The sequence below is a fragment of the Ictidomys tridecemlineatus genome, chromosome 11, assembly GCF_052094955.1.
Source record: "Ictidomys tridecemlineatus isolate mIctTri1 chromosome 11, mIctTri1.hap1, whole genome shotgun sequence".
NCBI classification, from domain to species: domain Eukaryota; kingdom Metazoa; phylum Chordata; class Mammalia; order Rodentia; family Sciuridae; genus Ictidomys; species Ictidomys tridecemlineatus.
In genome coordinates, this window is record NC_135487.1 from 90907973 (window position 1) to 90929516 (window position 21544).

Below are 21544 nucleotides of genomic sequence, written 5' to 3' on the forward strand. Positions count from 1 at the left end.
CAAACTGATATTATCACTGAGAGAATAAGCAGAAAATGACAATTGTTAAGGGTACTCATGTTCAAGGTGACTGAGACCAAAGCCCAATGCTGCTGAATGGTTGACCATTGTGTCCTGTGATGTCTGATAGTTCAACCGAAAGTGGTCTAGCTGGTTTATAGGGAGACAAACTTATGGAGACAGAGTGACAGTGAATTGAGGCCATGATATTGTTAATTAACTGTACAATATAACAGCTAATTTAAAAGAGGTACAGTTGGGGATCCTAATATCCATATTGTTATGGGAGAAGAATCTTTACTTAACTGGATTCTTAATTTAAATGATAATTCTTTTGCCTCTGAAAATAAAGCTTCTAAACTTTATTACTGACAATGTTGAACCATTTTCAGCCAAATAGAAACCCTCCTTGGTAATTGAAACAAACTCTCAGGAGCAAGAGATACAAGAAGTCTTTCCATTTAGGGCTACTTTTTGAGTGGGTTGTTAATAAGATATTACAGTTTGAAAGTTTCAATATTGTTTCTAATTTGCTGTTCATTCTTTTAAACCTATCCAGTTGCTCCCAAATTAGCTTTGTCAACAGTTTCTTCTGTTCAAGTTGCAAACCACAAGAGAGGTAGGAATTCTTGGATTCATACAGTGATTTCATGGTGTTATGTGTTGTGAAACATTGCACTGTATGAATCTGGAATATTTGTGGAGTGTACCCATCAGCTTATTGGTGAGGCATGTTGACTGATACCTGAGAATGTCATCCTTAAGAAAATAAAAATGCTTCACTCAGAAATTTGACCACAATTAAAGATGTTGGAACGTTTGTTTTCTGAAAGATTAATGTGTGAGAACTAATTATAACAGTCTAGGTTTCTGTTTAAGACCATAATCTAAGATCCCTGACTTGGACACTTGTTAGCATTGAAAATAAGGAAACCCACTTAGCGTGCGTTTCATTGAAACTTTCCATGAAGCCAGAATGGCAGCTTCCATATATGGTGCCCATTTTACTTTGTGTCAAATGAAAACACCTTGGAATGTGTGCTTCCAAACATCGTTTAGAATGAATTTGAAGAATATTTGTGGAGATCTGCACTGAGTTCCATGTTGATGATGATCCAAAATTAATAGTCATATTACTTTCTTCAAACAAAAGCAAGCAGTATCTCATCTGTGACTCATAAATGGCCCATTCCAGCGAGCATTCATCATTCACAGAATGAAGGTTTTTCAGGAAACATAAACACTCTGTTTTTAGTTCACCATTTTTCTTTAAGTGTCCCGTGTAACAGGTGTATCTTATGTTTCACCCTTGACTGTTGGGCATATGTCATTTTGTTCTTTTTGTTCTGTTTTTTCCCCCTATGAGATACCTCTTACAAAGAAATATAATTATTAACATTAACCTAACTTACTTTGAACCACTTGGTAAAAGTGACAGTAATGGCTTTCCTATTGCTTACTGAATTTCATCATTTTCCAGATTTAGTCAATGTTGAGTTTGTCCTTCTATGGTATATAAAGAAAAGGAGAAGACTGGTCAGGAGACCAGAAAAAGGGGAAATGTATAGTATTTAAGCCTTGTGTTAAATTTGCCACACACTGTCTTTGAACTGTGGAACATGGAAGGTGACCTTTTGAGGGGAATCTAAACAGATTTGAAATTTGGGGAAGTAAATTAAGAACACAGCAGACTTCCGTTCAGAGACTAACAAGCTGATTTGGGCAGGTGGTGTGTGGAAAAGCTGTAGCAGCCAGTCATTAAAGCCTCAGTAGGAATGCCATTCCTCATCTATTATATGCAAATCTGTGGAGTGACCCAAAGAAATAAAGGAGAAAGGAAGTAAAAGGGGGTTTTACAAAGTCCATCTCTTTTACATCACATCAAGCTGCTGGATACACAAGAGCCCTCTTGACCTGGAACTGGACCCTGCGTCTTTCACTCTCTCATTTCTTGAAGAGACTGCACTAATGAGGTTCAAACACATCCAAAAAGCCACCTAATGAAGAAGACATAATTGTAAAATGTGTAGAAAAAGTTCTATAGCTACAGAAGGGTGCGAGATAAGGTGGGGTCGGGACAGGACCAGAGAATGTCAGAGCCTCTTCATTCTCATGGCTGGGGGGCTCCTGCAGGCCCCAGAGGAAGTGTCATCCTGTTAATGTGATGAAAATACTTTGAGTTCTAATTCCTTTACCTTCTAGCTAAAGTCTTATTCCCAAATCCTCTCTTTTTGAATGACTAAAATGAATTTTCATCAGCTAGGATTTGAATAAGCTTTTTTTCATTTGAAAAGAAAAAAGATACCTACCTGTGCCACATTCAGAGTATTTTATATAATATTCACATAGGTAATGTAATAACATGATTACAAGCAACTGGAGAACAATAAGAAAGAAACAAAAGGGAAATCTAATCCCCTCCTCTTTCTGACAATTTTTTTTTCTTCAATTCTCTTGTCTCCAGCTCTGTTTCCCTATGACTCCCACTTCCCCAGTCAGTCTTAGTCAGAAGGCATCTTTGTTTTGTAATATTTCTTAGTTGTCAATGGACCTTTATTTTATGTATTTATATGTGGTGCTGCGAGTCGAACCTAGTGCCTCACACATGCTAGGCAAGCGCTCTACCACTTGAGCCACCACCCCAGCCCCCAAAGGGATCTTTTAACTAACCTCTTAGGAGGCTCCAGCCTTTGCTAATTTGGAAAGTCAATTTTGAACTCTTCTCTGCTTCTAAAATGTCTCTACCCTTTATTATTTTTTAACTTAGCCTCTATGAAATACTTTGTTTTTATAATTGTTTTATATGATGGAACATGTGCCATATATGTGATATATAATATATAATATGAAAATATACATAATATTATGAAACATAAAATATTATTCATAGTATTTTTTCCTGTCTTCTCACTAGAACACTAGACCAATGACACTCAATGTGTCCATGGCGGGCGCAGGGATTGGATTTTGCCTCCTGGAAAACATGTGACAGTATCTGGAGACACATTCAGTTATTCGGTAGCTAGATGTTGCTACTGCTTCTAGTGGATAAGGTTAGGGATGTTTCTGAATATTTTACAATGTGCAGGACAGCCCCACACAACAAAGAAGTGTTGGGCCCCAAATATCAGTCGTGCTGAGACTGAGAAACCCTGCACTAGACTGTAGAACTAGATGTAGTTCACTTTGTCTCTGGGCATGTGATGCCCCGTTCAGCACAGCTCAATAAATAGGGTAAATATGTGTTTCCAGTGCTTGCCCTACCACATCATTATATGTATGCGCTTTGGAGACTCCCTTTCATTCAGTTTTGTTTATAAAACAGTAATAACACCTGAAAATTATATACTATGATCTACAATGTGATTTGAGATCAAAAACTGTATAAAACCATAGTAATTTTCAGAAATCTACTCTTTTAGATAAACTGATCTGTGCATAGGTATATAGTCAATTCTCAGATGATATAATCACTAACTCAGTTATATTTTATTGTGTGGCTGTTGTTTTTCTAAACTCTTTAATATATGCTAGATTCTCTTAGGGGATTAAAGTGGTAGAATAATAAATTTAAATATACCTCTACTCCATCTCCAAAGGAGGTGCCTTGGGATCACCATTCATTCATTTCTTCATTCATTCAAAATCATTTTTTGAGTGATGAGTATGTGCCAAATGATGTTTTCAGTTCTGTGATTACAGGAATGGACAAAATAGACAGTCTACACTTGTATATTTATAATGGGAGCATAAGAGGGTAATTTTTAATATAATTTTCAGATATTACAAATTCTATGAGAAAATGGATTAGGAAATTAAGGGGTCCTGATATTTGGATTTAGGGCTACTATTTCAGGTAAAGTGGTCAGAAATTTTTCTTTGAACAGAGATTTTAAAAAGCAGCTAGGAAGCAAGTAGTGTGTAATGTTTGAGGTGGATTCTGGGAAGGAGTACACCAGACACAGGTAATGGCAAGCATAATGATCCTGAGAAAAAACCTACATGTTTTAGGAGCAACCTTGAGATGTCACACAGAAGTGGGGAGGCTCATGGTGGCCTGGAGCCTCAGGGAAGCCAAGGGCCAAAGCATCTGGGAATGAATAAAGTCCTTTTATTCTAGTGAGATGTGAAGCCATTGGAAAGGGTCACTCTGAAGAGATTATCATAAGGGTAGAACCCAGGAAAGCAGATTGGAGAACAATGGCAATAATCCAAGTGAGGAGTGACAGTGACCTTAACCAAGGATGAGATGGTAGAGATGTATTTTAAAAGAATAACCAAGAGGGTCTGCTATTGGATTGGTTGTAGGGAGTGGGAAAAAGAGGTGCATCAAGAATAAACCCAGGCATTTGGAAGAAGAATAAAGCTGTTATTTACTAAGACGGGGCCACCTGGTAAGCAACAGTTTTAGGAAGGTAACACAAGGGCTCAGTGTTGAACACTTAAAAATTGAGGTATTTATTAAATGTTCAAGTGGAGATACTAAAGAGGCAGTTCAAGTCAGTGTAGGAGTCTGAATGCAGTCTCTCACTGGAGTCTTGGTTCAGGCTGGAAATAATTATTTTGGAATGGTCCACAGGTGGATGGTTTTTAAAGACATGGGACTGGGCAGAAAATATCTAAGGTGAACCTTAAGATCCAAGGACTAAACCTTTAGACATTTAAGGAGATAAGGAGAAAAATGAAAAAAACATTTAAAACAAATGGAAGGAGTAGGTAAGGGGGAGAACACTGAGAAAGTGATAGTCCCCAAACCCCCTTTTAAGGAAGGACTGACTGCCAGGCAGCTCTGAGGAATCCACTGAGTTAAAGATCATTAATTAAAAGTGAGATTGGTTTCAAAGTGGTTGGAGGAAAAACTTCAGCCATGTTCAACTGCCAGAATGTAGACATGGAGAGGTGGAGAGCTGAATTTAACCAAGATCAGGTTTTCCCAGGGTACTAGGATTAGGGGATAGAGGGGCAATGAAGTTAGTAAATGAAGTAAATATAAGGATGGACCATAGATTCCATACTTAATAAGAACAGAAAGGGAAGGCTAGGTGTGGTGGCAAGTGCCTGTAATCCCAGCAACTCCGGAGTCTGAGGTAGTATAATAGCAAAATCAAGTCCAGTTTCAGTAATTTAGCAGGGCTCTAAGCAATTTAGTGAGACTCTGACTCAAAATAAAAAGGGTGGGAATGTAACACGGTGGTAAAGTGCCTCTGGGTTAAATCCCTAGTACCCTCCCCACTAAAAAAAGAGACAGAGAGAAAGAGAGAGAAGGGAAGACATGGCAGAGCGTTAAAGAATTATTAAACTATTAGTATCACCCTTTCAGTTTCTTAATATGAATGCCACTCACATTATATCATTAATGATCATTAATGGGGTTTGTCCCTTAGTGAAAGGCCTAGGTATTAAAGAACGGTAAACTAACGAGTACAGGAAAATAATATGGCACTCTAATAATATATCTGAAATGCCTTTCATTTCTATCATGTTCTCATGTTTTTCAGATCATTTTCAAAAATTTTTTCCGAAAAAATTTCATATTTAATATTCTCAAATATATAATGGCCAGAGAAGACAGCTTAATTAAGGTCACAAAAGACTCCTAGATGTTCTAAAAGAATCAAGTTATTATTAATCCATCTCAGAGATTTTAAAACATTTAAATGTTCGCTTATTTTCTGAAATAAGTTTAAAATAGTATGTTTAGCTGAGTATGATTTCTTATATAATTACTTAACTCTTCCTACCAAAATTAATAGATAAATTTCCAAAAGAGACCCACAAAGAATTAATCATCACAGAAATGTGTACTACTCAATTAATTTGAATTGTAGTAGGCAACAAGGCTACATTTGAATGGCCATGATGAATCATATGGAATGGGTCTCCGCATGTTGTACTTGGATATCTTTTTTTTTTTTTTCCTTTTCTCAGCGTTTGGGGTTGAACATAGGGCCTTGCATGCACAAGGCGGGGACTCATTCTATCATTGAACCTCTGACCCAACCCTGACCTTGGATATCTTACAGATATATTTTTTTCTTCATTATGCTTTTGTCAGATGCAGCTAAGCAAGTAGTTCTGGCCATTGGACAGAACCTGCAGAATCCTTTACCACAAAGGAATCATGTTATGAAAATTCAGCTTCACTCTTCACATTTTCTCAGTTTTATCCTCTCATGCTCTTTATTCTTTTCACCAGGAGTGCCAATTCCCACCCACCCACCTCCACCATTTTAAAATAAACTCTACCTGCTTCAGTGTTCAAGTCGTATGGACATTTTTCCTAATTCCATCAGGCTAAATGAATTTCTCCTTCTATCTAGATTGCTTTGTGTGTCTATTTCATTTTCTTAGCACTATGGTTTTGTTTTTTTAGCTATCTGAGCATGTGTTTGTCTTACCCACTAATCAAACTTCTGGGTTGTTCCAAAAAGTTTCAAAGATGAATTTTTACACATAAGAGATGCTTTCAAAAAAAAGATGGATTCATTTAATTAGGTACACCAAGGACCTACCTGGATTGGGGAATGTGAAGAAGGATAAAGAACACAGGCCTCCCCCAGAGGAGGAGACCTTGAGGATGGTTCTGTCATTGCTCTCTCTTCAGAAAGCTCTAAAGAAATCCTTGGGAAACAATTAGATTTGGATCCTACAACCACTGTTCCTGGGAGGCTGCAGGCTAGAAAGATTCTTACTGCTTCACACCCTCAGAGGATGAAAGCTCTAGAATCCTTGCCAGTTTCCTAGGGAGTCAGAGATGCCAGTACACACAAGTTGTAATTCAAGCAGGTATCATGGAGTGAAGTGAATGCTTGTGTTTTACTAAAAGAATTTACTTTGGTAATGTGTAGCTCTATTATTATTGGTGGTGGTGTTATTATTTACTTGGCATGACTTATTGAATTTATTTTCTTATTTCACCTCCTATATTGATGTTTCGATGCCTTCTTCTCCCAATAACCTCCTTTCTCTCTGATTTCTCCCTCTTCTTATTCCCAGCCACATTCCTGCACATGATTACAGCAGACCTCAAAGACAGGAAGTGACTTGGCTTCACACATTTCTTCTTCTTCCCTGAGTATCTTCAATTCTTTGCTAAGCCCTGGGTCCTTCATTTCTTGTATCCAAATTGAATATCATTCTGTCAAGACCTTGACCTCAGCAGGCTACTGGATTAATCAGCTTTCTAACAAATGAAGCACATTCTTCCAATATGTGATAGTGTATTAACAATTTTTAGATATATTTACCTTTCCTTATTCTTCTTTACTTACTTGATAACACTCAATTTTATTCTGATCCTAAAAATGCAATATTTCTCAGATTTTATGTAGGCCAAAAAAGTATTCTGACTACTGGCATAGTACCTAGAACATAACAGACTAGCTCAATGAACTATTGAGTGAATAAGTGAATGGATGGAAGAATGAATGGATTCAAATTTGATTGTGTTTGGCTTCCTGGTGGGAAAAATAAAATCCAGACACAAATGAGAAGAATATTTAATAGATAAACAGTTTTCAGTATTGGGATTGTCCTACTTTACAATTGTCCAGCTAGGCCTATCTCCACCTTTTGAGAAGACACAGTAGATTTCCCACCTACTTATCACTCACAGTTTCTTTTCTGTTTCATTTAATAATTATTTCTCCAACAGAAGGACCATCTTTACCATTTATTTTTAGATATTTGAATTAGATTAACAGGTTCTTGCTTTGGCTGAGATGAGGCAATCCAGTCACCTTCCACCATCCCCAACCACTCTCATCCTCTTTGTCTCCCTGTCTTGTTTTTCCACCATCACTCCAAGCCTCAGAGGCTAACATTTTAGAGAGAAAAAGGAAACTAAATCCAGACATGTAGCAGCTGCCTACAGCCCCCCTACTCCACCTTTTTATTTTATTTTTTTTAGCAGATTTAGCACAAAAATTGAAAGAAAAGGACATTGTAATTTCCCTGATTTTTATGTTTTCTCTCATATGTAAACATGCAGATTTGACCCGAAGAAAGTCATGAAGATCCATCTTCTCTTAACACTGGGAAAAATTCAAAATGGAGAATTGTGTAGTTGTCCTGATCCCTGTTAAATTTGCCACGATTTCTATGAAATCCTGACTAGGTTGCTCTCTTGCCATGAACAATAGTGAGACAAAGGAGCCACAGGGGACAGGAGATTCTGACCCTCAGTTCTCACGTGCTTCCCTCCTTCTTTTAAAGACTGCAAACGTGAAAAGAGGGGAAATGGTGCAAAGACAGTAAAGTGTTCCATATGCAGAAATTAGACTTTTGCATCAATAGAAACCAAGTTTTCCCAAATTTTAAAAGGCGTACACCTGCAAATGCTTCTGTTCATCTTGTCTGCCAAGAATTAATGATCTTCAGTCATGTTCTGAATGTCCGACCTTTCTATCCTGCTTGAAACAGATGCTACTTCCATGCCAGTCACAACCACCTGTTGTCGCCATGTGTTGTGTTGATTCAATATATGTGATGTCATTCCACCATCTTTTCTCCATCCCTCATTTCACCCAAGCATGTAGTGTGCTATTTCTCTGCTGCTGTATACACTCTGTATACATTTCTGTTCTTCCTTGCAAGACTGCGAATGCTTCGGCCACTCCAATCGATGCAGTTATATCGATCTGCTAAATACAGTCATTTGCGTGAGCTGTAAACACAACACTAGAGGGCAGCACTGTGAGTTATGCAGGCTGGGCTACTTCAGAAATGCTTCTGCACAGCTGGACGATGAGAATGTGTGCATAGGTCAGTTCCATTATAATTTCAGCTTTTGTTCTGTGCCTTTGGAGCTATGGGGAGCTATCTAGGGCGGAGAGGCTGATGATATGCACCACAGCTGTGCAAAAATGAACTTTCTCAATGGAGCAAATGTCCTCGTGGTAGACTTAAAATTCATTTGTACTGGTTGAAATCATACATGGGAACTATATTTTGAAGCCTTATGTTGTTGTTGGTCTGAGAAATCATGTTTAGGAAATGAATAAGTTGCTTTCCTTCTTTTTTCTTTTCTTCTTCTTCTTTTTTTTTTGCATGAATTCTTAAAACCTGGTAATTTTAACTTATTTTTTGAACATAAATTGTACATTCGACTTTAAAATGGAAATTCATTGTGCAGGATTTAATTATGAATATGAAAATTAGAGACACAAATCCATGCATATATTTGGCGATCAAGTTTGGGGGAATAAAAATGTTGCCATTTAGAATTGAAAGCTACCAGCAACTGACCATAGAAACGTTTGCCTGACTTTTTCATCCACAGTAAAGAAATTCCATTTATTCAATTTTTCCTTTAGTCTTCCCAATGACAAGTAATTTCTCAATTAATTCTCCAATCTTACAAGATGCATGAACCCTAGAAAACTGGGTCCGTGGAGTCCTTTAAGCATATCTTCCCTCCATCAATGACTACTGATCTTGTCTCCTGGGGAGGACTAGATATCCTATCCTCTTAAAAAAAAAAGTTTCTTCTATCTTTCTCATAGTAGGACCTGTTTTTACAAAAAAAAAGATGGAAAAATAATAAACAATAAATGGAATTTCACTCCATAACTTAGTCTGAAGAAATGCATATCTTTTGAATATGGTGACTGTTACCATACTAGTAGTTCGTTATATAGACCACCAATTTTAAAGATAGTCTCTGTTTTTTTCACATGAAAACTAAATTAAATAAAATACATATTATGGAAAATTCTAGGTGGTCTTTTCATGTTTAAAAAAAAAAGAAATGATTTGGTTATCAAGGTCATGTAGATTCCTGTCAAGTGTCACATAAAATAGTTGTACAATTGTTTTGAATTAAATTTGGTTAAGTATACATAATCTTGTTTATTTCTACAATATTTTATATTTTTCAAAATGCTTCCTTATTTATTATTTGTGAAGTAGTGAAGAAGGTACTGGACTTAGAGCCTGGAGAGCTGGGTTCAAGTCCCAGTTTGCTGTTTAATAGGTGTATGTCTTAGGTAAGTCATGTGAGCGTCCTGGTGAAATCACTAGCAGATGTGAGCACACTGGGTAAACTGTGAACTGACCTGCAATATTTTTTTCAATTTAATCCTCATTTATAAAATAGTAGGGTAAGTATTACATTGATAATTTCTGCTATTTGAGAAAAAATAAGGCAAATTGACCCAATTGTTCAGCTTTAGCAAAGGGCTTCCTGACTTCAAAGACTGAACATTCTCTCCTAACCACTCTGACACAATTAGCAAAGCTGAGCATGTCAGATTTTGACTCATAGTATGTTTTCTGGATGACAGCAGCAATTCCACTCTGAGCTTGTGAACAGAAGTTCAATTGCCTTCATAACACTTGGGTTTCAAAGATTTGAGGATATTAATAAAAACCAAAAGACATGTAGCTGTCTGAATTTTGAATGCAGAGTGTATTCCACTGAATGCCATTTGTAAAGATATATAAATGTCAAGCTATAAATATGGAAGCAACAGAAAAGGCAAAATAAATAGGAGCACAAAAATAAAACCTAATCATCTTACAAAATATGCAAGATTACAATGTTTCACAATATTTAATAGTTTAAATAAATATTAAGAAAAAGCCTTAAAGGAAAAGATTGTGCATTAAATTTGAGAGGATACAACACAAGTAATTGAGAATTAATTTTAACATCATTTCATCTAGAAAGCACTAATGAAAATGAATGGATATTTACCTAACTACAAAATTATACACTAATCTCAGAAACTGAATTTTATCCACGTCTTTTCTAAATTAAAATTTTTTTAAAATGTACTTGCCAATTCTTTAACAATCAGAAATTAAATTCACCATTCTGACTGTGAGGGAACAACTCATACCTTTGATAGATGTAGACTCTGTGTTGAAATAGATGTTTTAAAGTACTTGCATCATTTTATATTATAGCAAATATAAAATGCAGCTTGCTCATCCATGTTGCCACGGTGATCACTGCTTTGTGATTACTGGTGAATTTACCCATTTGTCATTCAAATTCCAAACACAGCCATGTCTCCAAAGATGCATGTAATCATCCTGTGATGATGCACCAATTACATGAAGGTGGCACCCTTGCATGCCTCTGTTTAATATAAACTTGAGCATTGAGCAGGAAGCAAAAGGACACATGGTTTGTGACCTTGGGTAATCACTGTTAATAATCCCTGCTAAAAAGCTTTGCATCAGAATGAAACAGAGGGCTCAGCAGTTGCTGCTAAACATATCTCTAAGTTATGATGTATTATTTTTAATTCTCCTTGAAACCCAAGATCAGGTAATCAGAGGTACCACATATAGAACAAAATAAACACAAGACAATTATAATATCTATAAATCAACTGTAGCATAACTTTTTAATCAAGCCACCCAAAGCATTTTTATAATATAATAGTCCTGTATATTCATAGTTTCATGGGCTAAAATATGATCCTTCAATGATATTCCCATTTCCCAACATCTACCATGCAACAAAGCTCAATGGATGATATTTTTTTTTAAGCTGAATTATTTATATGTAAGGTAGAGGGTAAAACCACTCCTCTTCTTGATATGTGTTTTCATGATGTACTATAGCTTAGATGATACACTGTTTGGGTTTTGTTTCGTTTTGTTTTGTTTACATTTTTTGCATCTATAAACTTATATTAATTGATTGTTATGGGCTAATTAACTAGCACAGTATGTGAATTCATGGTGGCCAGATGTAACTCTGTTAACTGGCTTAAAAAATTTTGGTGATTCACTGTCAACTTATACACTTTAAATAGTAAGAACATATTATAGTTTTGGTATAGGTACAAACTTATAGTATACATATGCACAAACACTGAAAAACACAACAAAATAACTATTTTAAAATATGTTTTTAAAACATCTCCCATACACAAATATACATTAGAATAAAAAATATCCCTTAAGAAAAAAACCTAGTTATTAAGTACAAACCAACCCAGGTAAGGGGGCACTTTAGAGTTTATTGAGTTCTACTTTTACCTACATATGTCACTGTTAGCCCTAAAAATGCTTGTGTGATAAGAACACTGAACTCAAAATCTGACAACATGAAATTAATCTTTCTGAGGAACTTCACTTTCTTTGAAGAAATTATCTAATTAGCCTCTATGACACAAAGTTAGAATAAAGCCCCTGGTTCCTCTGTAATGTTAACCCCTGAACCCTCATTGCTAATCTAACACACTAAACTTAATTATATTAAACGGAAGTTCTTTGGACTTCAATTGGTTGGTCAGTTGGTTGGTTGTATAATATTACTTGGATTTTAGCAGAAAACTTCTTAATGGGCCCCTTTTAAAATAAAAGAAATTGAGAGACAGAGAGTTATAATAAGTTGCCCCAGAGTAAATAGATTGGTAATAAAGAAAGGGACTTTGGCTCACAAATTCTTTAAGGGGCACACTGCCTATGCATTCCTTCCAGGCTTTTTATCAAAGCCCAAGGAATTCCTACTGATTCAAAGGTTAAATACAGTAGAGCTTCAGAAGTAAAAATATCCTATATGAGAATATGTGCTGAATCAAGAAAATGTTCTGTTTATTCTTTACTATGCAAAGTTGTATTATCCTGGTAGCAGATATTATAACAAAAAATATACATCTGAAATTACATCTGGGTTGAAATTTATTTGGGATTATGAAATTCAGTTTTCTTTCATGATCATTAATCTCAGCTGCATAAAAGCTGTACCACCATGCCAAGCAAATACACCGTCTAAGGGCTCATCACAAAACAGTATATACATAAATAAGTTAAGGAGCTATCCCAAACCATAAAGCAAAACTACCTCAGAGTAAGCAAAGTGCTTTCATATTGCACATTTTAAATGTTCAGCAGTTCTCGAATATTGAGTATAACAGATAAGCCCATTTGAATAATTTAAAACAGATTTTACACTGATGGCATATTGATTTATCCTTGATATACAAACTTCTCGTGCTGTTCATTAAACCATCTAAAAATGCCCTAACAAACGGAATCTCCATTATGATGTGTTACCAGTGAAAAACATGATGTCTTATTTCCTTGGAAGTTTTCAGTTGATTTCCTCCCATATCATAAAAATGATATCATGGAAGGCTGAGCAAATAAATAAATGGTCCTGAAATAGCCATATTTGCTGAAGCATTTCATTAATGGACATCTTTCTTTAAGTAAGTGATGCATTTAAGTGACGCTCCTGTGTTGATAACCTATAAGCCATGCGGACTTGTCTCCAGCCTGTGTGTTGTCTTGTTTCTACAGAGTGTTATTGTAACCCTTTGGGCTCAATCCATGATCGTTGTAATGGCTCAGGATTTTGTGAGTGTAAGACTGGAACGACAGGGCCTAAGTGTGATGAGTGTCTGCCGGGAAATTCCTGGCACTACGGCTGTCAACGTAAGTAACTCGGGAGCTGCCCTCTGCCTGCTGCAGCATGGCTGATTCTGCTTGTCTAGGCCTGTGTGTGCAGCTTCTCAGAGCAGAAAAAGACTCAAATCTCTGACAAGCTTTAAAGGCTACTTAGTGCCCCTGCCCATAGAAAAGAGTGATCCATCAGCTGTCCAGCTGGCTTCTTTGAGGCTCATCTTCATCGCCTGTGATGGTGGGCGCAACTTATATTGAAATATTATATGGAGATCCGTGTACCTGGCCAGACCATAAATTAAGTAGCACAATAGGGACCCAGCTTGGAAATCCTCACCACAAAATGAAGGGTGATGTGTATGTGGTTAATATATTTCTTGAACTGAAAGCTACCCTAGAGCTCTGGAGTTCATAAATTAAATGATATCTGCATAACTTATTACCACCTTTTCTATCATATCCATCATGGAATCTTAACCAAAAGCTTGGCAGTAATAAATCTAAGGGATATTTAAATGCCAAGATAAAATAAATGACAAAAAATCAATATTGGCTTTAATCCTTTGAGGTTAGGCACCATGTAGCAAGCCTTAGACAGGTGCCATTTAGTTTGGCCTCATTTCTCTGGATATTACCAAGTCTTCTTAAAAGCTTGTCAGGGCAGGTGGCATGTCAGTGTACACATAGAACAGAAATTTTAAATCTGAGCAGAAACTTCCCCCTGCCATGAATAACTTTTTCTGCTTTTTAATTCTACACTAACTTACAATTGTCTCTCTATATAGTTAACTTTCTAATACTAAGTAATCACAAGGTGTACCCTCTAGGGTAAACCAGTTCAATAGAAAATAATGCAAGCTACATATAGAATTGTAGATATGTTGTTATTCACATTTTTAAAAAAAAAAGTAAAAAGAAACTGGAGAAATTGATTTTAACAACTTATTTTATTTAACCTCAAATATCAAAAATTATGAAGTATATGTTTTCCATTTTTCATGGTTTTTGGAAGCAGGAGTGTGTTTTGTATTTACAGTACATTGCAAGACTTAATAGCCACATGTATGGTTACCATATTGGTCAACACAACTCCAGAGTTCTTTTTGCTTACTTTATACTTGAAAAAATATATATATCAGCATGCAGGAACTATCTAGAGCTAATTTCTATGGGAAATTATATGTTATTTCTGTAATACAACAATAGCTGCTAGACTCTATATAATAAATATTACATGATAAATTCTATAATAATAGCTGAAGACAGCCAATTTTTATAGAAAATTATATAGAAAAATCTACAGGAAATTATAGAATGTTCTATCTGCTGCTTACAAAATTTATAGTTATCTGGCAGCTATACTTATACATAATGCAAAACCAAAGTGAAATGCCATGGGCAGCAATGAACTGTGACAGCAAGTAGAGACATTTGGCACTGAGCACATCAAGATTAGGATGGGACCCAAGAGCTGGAGGTTGAGGTCTGCAGTCATGCTGGAAAGAGCATTATAAGGTATTCAGATCCTCAGAAGTCAAGCTACACACCTGCACATGAACTCTGGATAAGACCCTAGGTTAAAAGGCTTTGTGCCATAGATTCCCAGAAAGCACTAGTCCCTAAGGGTGGATCCCAGAACCACATGAGGAGACAGGACCCAGAAGGCAGCCTTTCATCCTGGAAAACCTGGACACTGAAGAACTGTCAAGCAGTCAGAAGAGGAAAAGAGATACAGAAGAAGAATTGAAGTAAATATCCAGGGGATGGGGGCATAGCTCAGTGGTAGAGTGCTTGCCTAGCAGGGGTGAGGCACTGGGTATGAGTTCCAGCACCTCATAAAAATAAATAAACAAAATAAAGGTATTGTGTCCATCTGCAACTGAAAATAGTTTTTAAAGGAAATATATACCAAGATTCAAGGCATAAAGAATAAGGAGACCCTGTAATTAAGATACACCTTTCAAAGAGAAAGTGTCATAAAATTCTTGGTCCAGGAGGACCTACTGAATGAATTCCTGGGGTGTAAACAGGGTAAGAGTTTGGAGTGGAAACTAAATTCTTCATGGCTTGGGGAAAGTAACCCAAAAAGAGCCTAACTCAATTTTTCTAGGTTATTTACTGGGGTATTGCAAAACGTTATAATGTCACCAAAAATTCCTACTGTATCTAAGCCTGTGGTGTTCCAATCATAAAACCCTCTGTGCTAAGTTCCATCATCCCCATACTTGTTATATGGACCACTGGGATGATGGGGAATAAAACTATCCATTCTTTTGAGGATGTACTGAGTCCCCACTATGACTCAGGAATTGGGCAAATGATAGAGGTTACAAGGCTGAAAAGAGGTAACTGCTGTGGACATTTGGACACGGGCTTCACCATCTGGAGTGAGAGGCTGGCATGCAGCCCTCCAGGTATAATAGAAGGAAACCAGAACTAAGGAAGAAGTTTGTACATGGCTATTTTCTACTACAGCCCAGACGGGCATAAGGCTCCCCAGAGAAGGGGAGTAGTGAAGAATTAGGGAGTATTGAAGGATTAGGAGGAGCTCTCCAGGATAGAAAAAGGGGGCACAGGTGCATGAGCTAACCACACTATGTTCCAGAAATATCGAGTAGTTTTGATCATCTTATCGGAATGAAGAATGGAAACCACCTTACTTTAGAGAGATGGGATTCATCATAGGGTTTTAAGCAGAGAAATTAAAGGACTGGATTTATTTTTGAAAAGATTATTCTAGCTATTCATTTAAGGATTGGTATGGGTTGAGACTAGATTTGATATGCAAATTCAACATATTTCAAACTTACTTTTGAGCACATAAGAGCACTCACTCTGAAATCTTTCTTGCCTTCCCTCAGACCCACCCACATAGGCTATTATTTTATACTAAAATATAGACATTCTTCAGGTACTTCCCCATTTCCTGAAAGTGGCTTTCCCTTGGATCTATTAGACCAGCATCAAGATCCAGCAACTAACAGGGTAACATGACAGGAATCTGCCTTCCTATTTTAGCAGGTATCCATTCTGATTAGCTGGTGCTGGTGGTTTAGTAAATATTTTTCAGTAAATATATCACTGTCATCTGTATGTCTTCACACTCATAAATACATACACACACACACACACAAAAAAAAATGTCCCTCATGTCACTCTTTGTCTTTTCCCCCTCCATTCAAACACATACTGCTACTTGGTCTGAGTCAAACCCATTCTTGGTTTGGCCACAGTATTAGTGGCAGAGATCTTAAGCTGGCAACAAGAAACCATTGCCAAGAAGAAAGACAGTCATAGAGTAGGGATGACAGTAACATCAGTAGTGATGAGCTGGCAGTGAGTGAGCATTTGGGTAGGTGCTGCCAGCGAGAGCCCGTGGTAGATTCCAGAGTCTAAGATATCCAGGTCCAGGGCTCTCATCATCCCAGAGGATTTCCAAACAGCAGTGTGGAACTGCAGTCCAAAAGGAGTTGAACTTCAGAACAGAAAGTGAAGAAAGGGATCCATTTACTGACACTATCATTTACATCCTGTGAGTGAAACAACGAGAATAAATGTGCTCTTTAAGTTGGTTCTGGAGTTATTCAGACCTGGGCTTGATATCCATTTCCTTCCCTTAGTACTAGCAAGGCTTGGAAGAAATGACTTCAACTCTCTAAGCTTGCTTTATTATGTAAGGAACAGGGATAATAATAAGGAAAATAATGAAAATGGACCTGGTGGTACACAGAAAAACACCCAATTATTATCGCTTAGTTCCGAGTACATGTAGAGTAACAAAACACTAGATAAGAAGCCATATCCAAAATCTTATTGTCCAATGTTAGTGCAGACTTCCAGCAAGATTGACCACTATTGAAGCCCTGAACTATTAACCTAGGGGCTTCTAAAAAGCCTTTGGTTAGAGACAGGGATGATACAAGAGGCTTACACAAAGCTGACCCCAAAAGTCCCTGTGAGGATTCAACTGTGGAAATTAAAGAACTCCTGGTTCATCAGTGAACTTGCTGCCTGAGGGTGTCACCAACTGCATGCCCCATAAATGTTAGCTAGTCTCTGTGAAAGAAAAGGTGAAACACTTGACAACCACCAGAATGAATGGTCTTTAGACAGCATGAAAAGAAAACAGAAGGAAAAAGGTTTCAAGGAGGCCTGGCAGAGTCAAAATTAGTGATTAGGTTGCCAGTGGAAGAATGAGATGTTGAGAAGAAAAATAAGATTAAAGAAAAAAAAAGACCCTTTTTGAAATCAGAGAAGAAAAAATAGCCAGATCTCAGAGAATAAAGCTGAACCTTTTAAAGAGAAAGCAGTGTTCCATGCTGCCCATAAAATATGAAGAGTTAACCCTGTTACCAGCACCAAGAGGACTGGACAGAGGTTTATGAGTATTTGGTTTGACAGAATAGAAATAGCCACATGTGGAATGAATGAGGCTGTGAGGAGCTGTGTTGTCTTCCTAGAGGGCATATGTGAGATGCTTTGCATATGTAAGATGCTTAAATAAACAATTCTCGGTTTATTAAATTGTTTATTAAAGAGAATTTTTTATTAAATTGTTTATTAAAGCCACCATTGTTACCCATTGTTTATTAAAGCCACCATTGCTACCCATTTTTTAAATAACATATGTAAATGCTAATGATATTTTAGTAAGAATTAAGTCTGGGTATTTGAAGTTTAAAGATTTGGTAATGTAAGTTAAATGACACAGTTTTGGAATAGAGCTGTAAGAAATCAAGAACTAAGTCCATTTAGCAAGGAGGAGACTGAGATCCAGATGCTGGACCGTGACCTGTAGCATCAGAATGTGGGTTCTTAGAAGAGATCAGGACATAGATTACCAAGAACAGGGAAGCATGTTTAGTATGAAGCTCAACAGCCTGATCAATAATATATTTAATTAGATTAAAGTGAAATATTGGGAACATTCCCAGATAAAACAGTCAAACAAGATACTGTAAGAAACCATGGGGAATAAAAAAATAAAGTCAATTATTTTCAGGAGGTGAATAAGAAACTTCTGGGAACAAAATGTCATGGTTTAGATGCATTCCTCTGCAGAGAGTGCTCAATAACTATATATTAGTCTTCTATTACTGCTGTAACAAATTGCCCAAAACTTAGTAGCTTCAAACAACATAAATTTATTTTCTTTACAGTTTGATGGTTAAAGGTCTAAAGAGTTAAAAGTAACTCTGGGAGGCCCTGCTGCAGGCTCTATGGGAGAACCTGTTTCCCTTCCTTTTCTAATTTCTAGAGGTATCATGCATTACTTTGCTTGCACCCTTTCTTTCCCTGTCTTTAAAGCCAGGAACTTTCCAGCTCTTTGTGCTCTTTGTGCTCCATCATCATAGTTTTCTTTGGCTACAGCTGGAAAAGAGTCTTCGTGTGTGTATGTGTGTGTGTGTGTGTGTGTGTGTGTGTGTGTGTGTGTGTGTGTGTGTGTGTGTTGCTAGAGATCAACCCAGGATCTTGCACTAGGCAAGTGCTCTACCACTGAGCCACATCCCAACTTCCAGTCTCCACTTACAGAAGGACCCATACAAATAATGCAGGGCACTCTCTCCATTACAAGATCTTTAAGTGACATCTGTAGTCACTTGCTACATAAGGTAATGGATTCTGGGAAAGACAATGTAGACATCTTTGAGGACCCATTTTATACTGCCTGCTATGCTAGTCATCAAGAATGCCAGGGATAATGAGAGTATCATGGAAGTGAAATGAACTTATGCTTAGAATAAAGATAAGCAAGAGTAAAATGTTACTGAGGAAATACATAATAGGATTAGAAAGGGGAAATGTAGGTTAAGAAGACAGACTTGTAGAGTGAATTAGCAGGTAAAGGCAGTGAAATATTTTTCAGGCAAGATTGAAGACCATGAAAAGGTATTGTGAGAGTGTGTTATAGGTGACTTGATTTTTAGAAGAAAAATTCTTAATGGAAAATTAGAAAATTTGAAGACTCTGTGACCCCTTTCATTCCAAAATGAAGGAATTCAAATATCAATATATGTGCTAAAAGATGCATTCAGCTGAAATGCTTACTTGCCTTAATGAGAATTCCTCCACCAAAAGAGTGAAAGAAGTAATTGGGAGAACTATTAGAATCACCTTCTGATAGTGTGGAGGTGCCAGTGTCACATAAGGGAATAATTGCTAATATCCAAAGGATCTTTCTTAATATCCCAGACAGTAAGAAAAATTCAAAATGTTTTTGACAAAGAAGGCAACATTTTAGACCCTCCCTACATTTGTTTGTGTCCATGTATTCACAGACACACACACACACTTAATCACTGATTTAAAAAAAATAAAAGCATAAATTGTTTCCAACAGACTGCAGAAAAACTAGAGACTTTTAAAATAACCAAGTTAACAATCCAAGAGCCATGCTTCAAAGGTGCTGATGAACATAACTTAGTCCCTACTATGTAAAAATTTCTGCTGAAAATTTGGACTAAAAATAAATTGCAAAAATGCAGATAAGGTGGGGGGGTACATGAGCAGTAGCTCAAGTGACAAAAATGAGGAGCTCCTAAAGACCATTAGAGCTTCATTCCAGATGACAGTATGTCTTGAGGAGCCAAGAAGCTACCCTGGTTTTAGACTGAGCATAGCTCCAAGAAGTAACATTTCCACTGCAGTATGCCCTGAGCACCCCACATCAAGAGGCTAGTCCTTAGAAACAGAATCTTATATATGGCAGACAATGATGCAAGAGAGTTCTCTCCTTGATGCAAGATTTTTTGTATGGAGAAGAGGTGACGTGGGTTGGTGATCACAAGATTTGACATGTTACAGTTGTCAGCAGGTGTTTGGAGGGCTATGATGTATCAAGTAGACCCATCAGCCCCGTCAGCTCAGGAAGACAGAGCAAGCAATGTGGGTGAAAGGAAGGAAGTGTTTTCCTATAACTATTTTCTCTGGCTATCTGAGACCATAGAAGGATCCACTAGGGGATGATAATTTTCCTCGTTCTGGAAAAGTTCAAACAGAAGCTTTATGGGCTCTTTCTAGTGATGCTTCTGGAGGGTTTTGGCTTATATGAAAATTTGGGTGAAAAAGCCTTCCTATCTCTTCAGTTTTCTACTTCTGACTTCAGAACAAACCCATGGAGCTGAAGAAAGGTAACATGGAAATGCCCAGGTCAATTTTTATTAGGAACTACTGTTTAGCCATTCATTTGTCCTCCAGACTCTAGCCACTCTTTATCCACACATTTCAGATTCCCTACTTACCACTTCCCATGTTCTCAATCCTCCAAAAGTCAGAAATTAAAGACAAATTAACTCTGTATTTTCTTACGATTGTTTTTCTGTCATAGCTTTTCTGCTACTGTAGTTCAGGAGGGTTTCTTTTTTCTTTAATATGAGATTAACTTCTCCAGGCCTGACAACTTGTGATCATGGAGATATTAAGACGATGTTTCCAATTGCTTCTGTGAGATGAAGATTATACCTCCCTGGACAAATACCTTGAACCTAGCTTGTAATTTTTCAATTGCCTGTAGTTGCTGTCTCTTCCTATTTGCTGTATTACATTAAAATGTCCAGTTCACATTTCACCAGCTGACCTCCCACGTTGAATCCATTGACAGGGAGCATGTCACTTAAATGAGGATGTGTCTGTAATACTTCGGAGCTTTTGCAGTCCTACACATAGGATTTTACTCAGTTAGCTCTTTTATCTCTGTCCCTAACAGTTGGTCTCATCAATAAAATGAATGCCATCATTGAATCCAAGCTTCTAATTTCCTTGCTAGCAACTCAAACACCAGTATCAGTTCCCTTGCTGAGTACCACATACATAACAGCAATGAACAATAAATACTCAGAAAGGGCCCTTGAAGTTCCTTCTGTACAGCTCCTCTGAGTGGGAAGGCAGTACTCTTTAAACAGAGCCAGTCAGAGGCTCCCAGAGGTAATTGAAAAAGGAAAATATTAGAAAGACAGAAGATAGAAAGAGGCAATTTGTAAGCATTACAAGTATGCTGGGCAGTCCTCCTGGGGGAAAAGACTCATTTTGTCAGACAGAAGAGCAAATCCCAAGGTTGCCCCCAGTTGTGAAATTTCTCCTGATTCAGCAGGAGAATGCCACATGATACACTGGTGCTAAGAGCCACAACTTCCAGTTGCAGCTCTTATTTCCCCTTGATTCTTAACTTTAATTTGGGATTGTT

At 37.1% G+C, this 21544-nt stretch overlaps 1 protein-coding gene across 11 annotated transcripts in view; it reads left to right on the forward strand.

Moving 5' to 3' along the window:
• The window catches only part of Ntng1 (netrin G1), a 347490-nt gene that overhangs the window by 282342 nt on the left and 43604 nt on the right, over positions 1 to 21544 (forward strand). For 4 of the 11 annotated variants that reach the window (XM_078026844.1, XM_040289045.2, XM_040289044.2 and 1 more), the window contains exons 7-9: positions 560 to 619; positions 8596 to 8763; positions 13261 to 13395. The exons of 2 other annotated variants lie outside the window; for them this stretch is intronic. In XM_078026844.1, the coding sequence (XP_077882970.1) occupies positions 560 to 619; positions 8596 to 8763; positions 13261 to 13395 (363 nt within the window). The remainder of the gene's footprint in view (positions 1 to 559; positions 620 to 8595; positions 8764 to 13260; positions 13396 to 21544) is intronic. 5 more of the 11 variants (XM_040289048.2, XM_021735813.3, XM_021735812.3 and 2 more) reach the window with 4 other exon arrangements.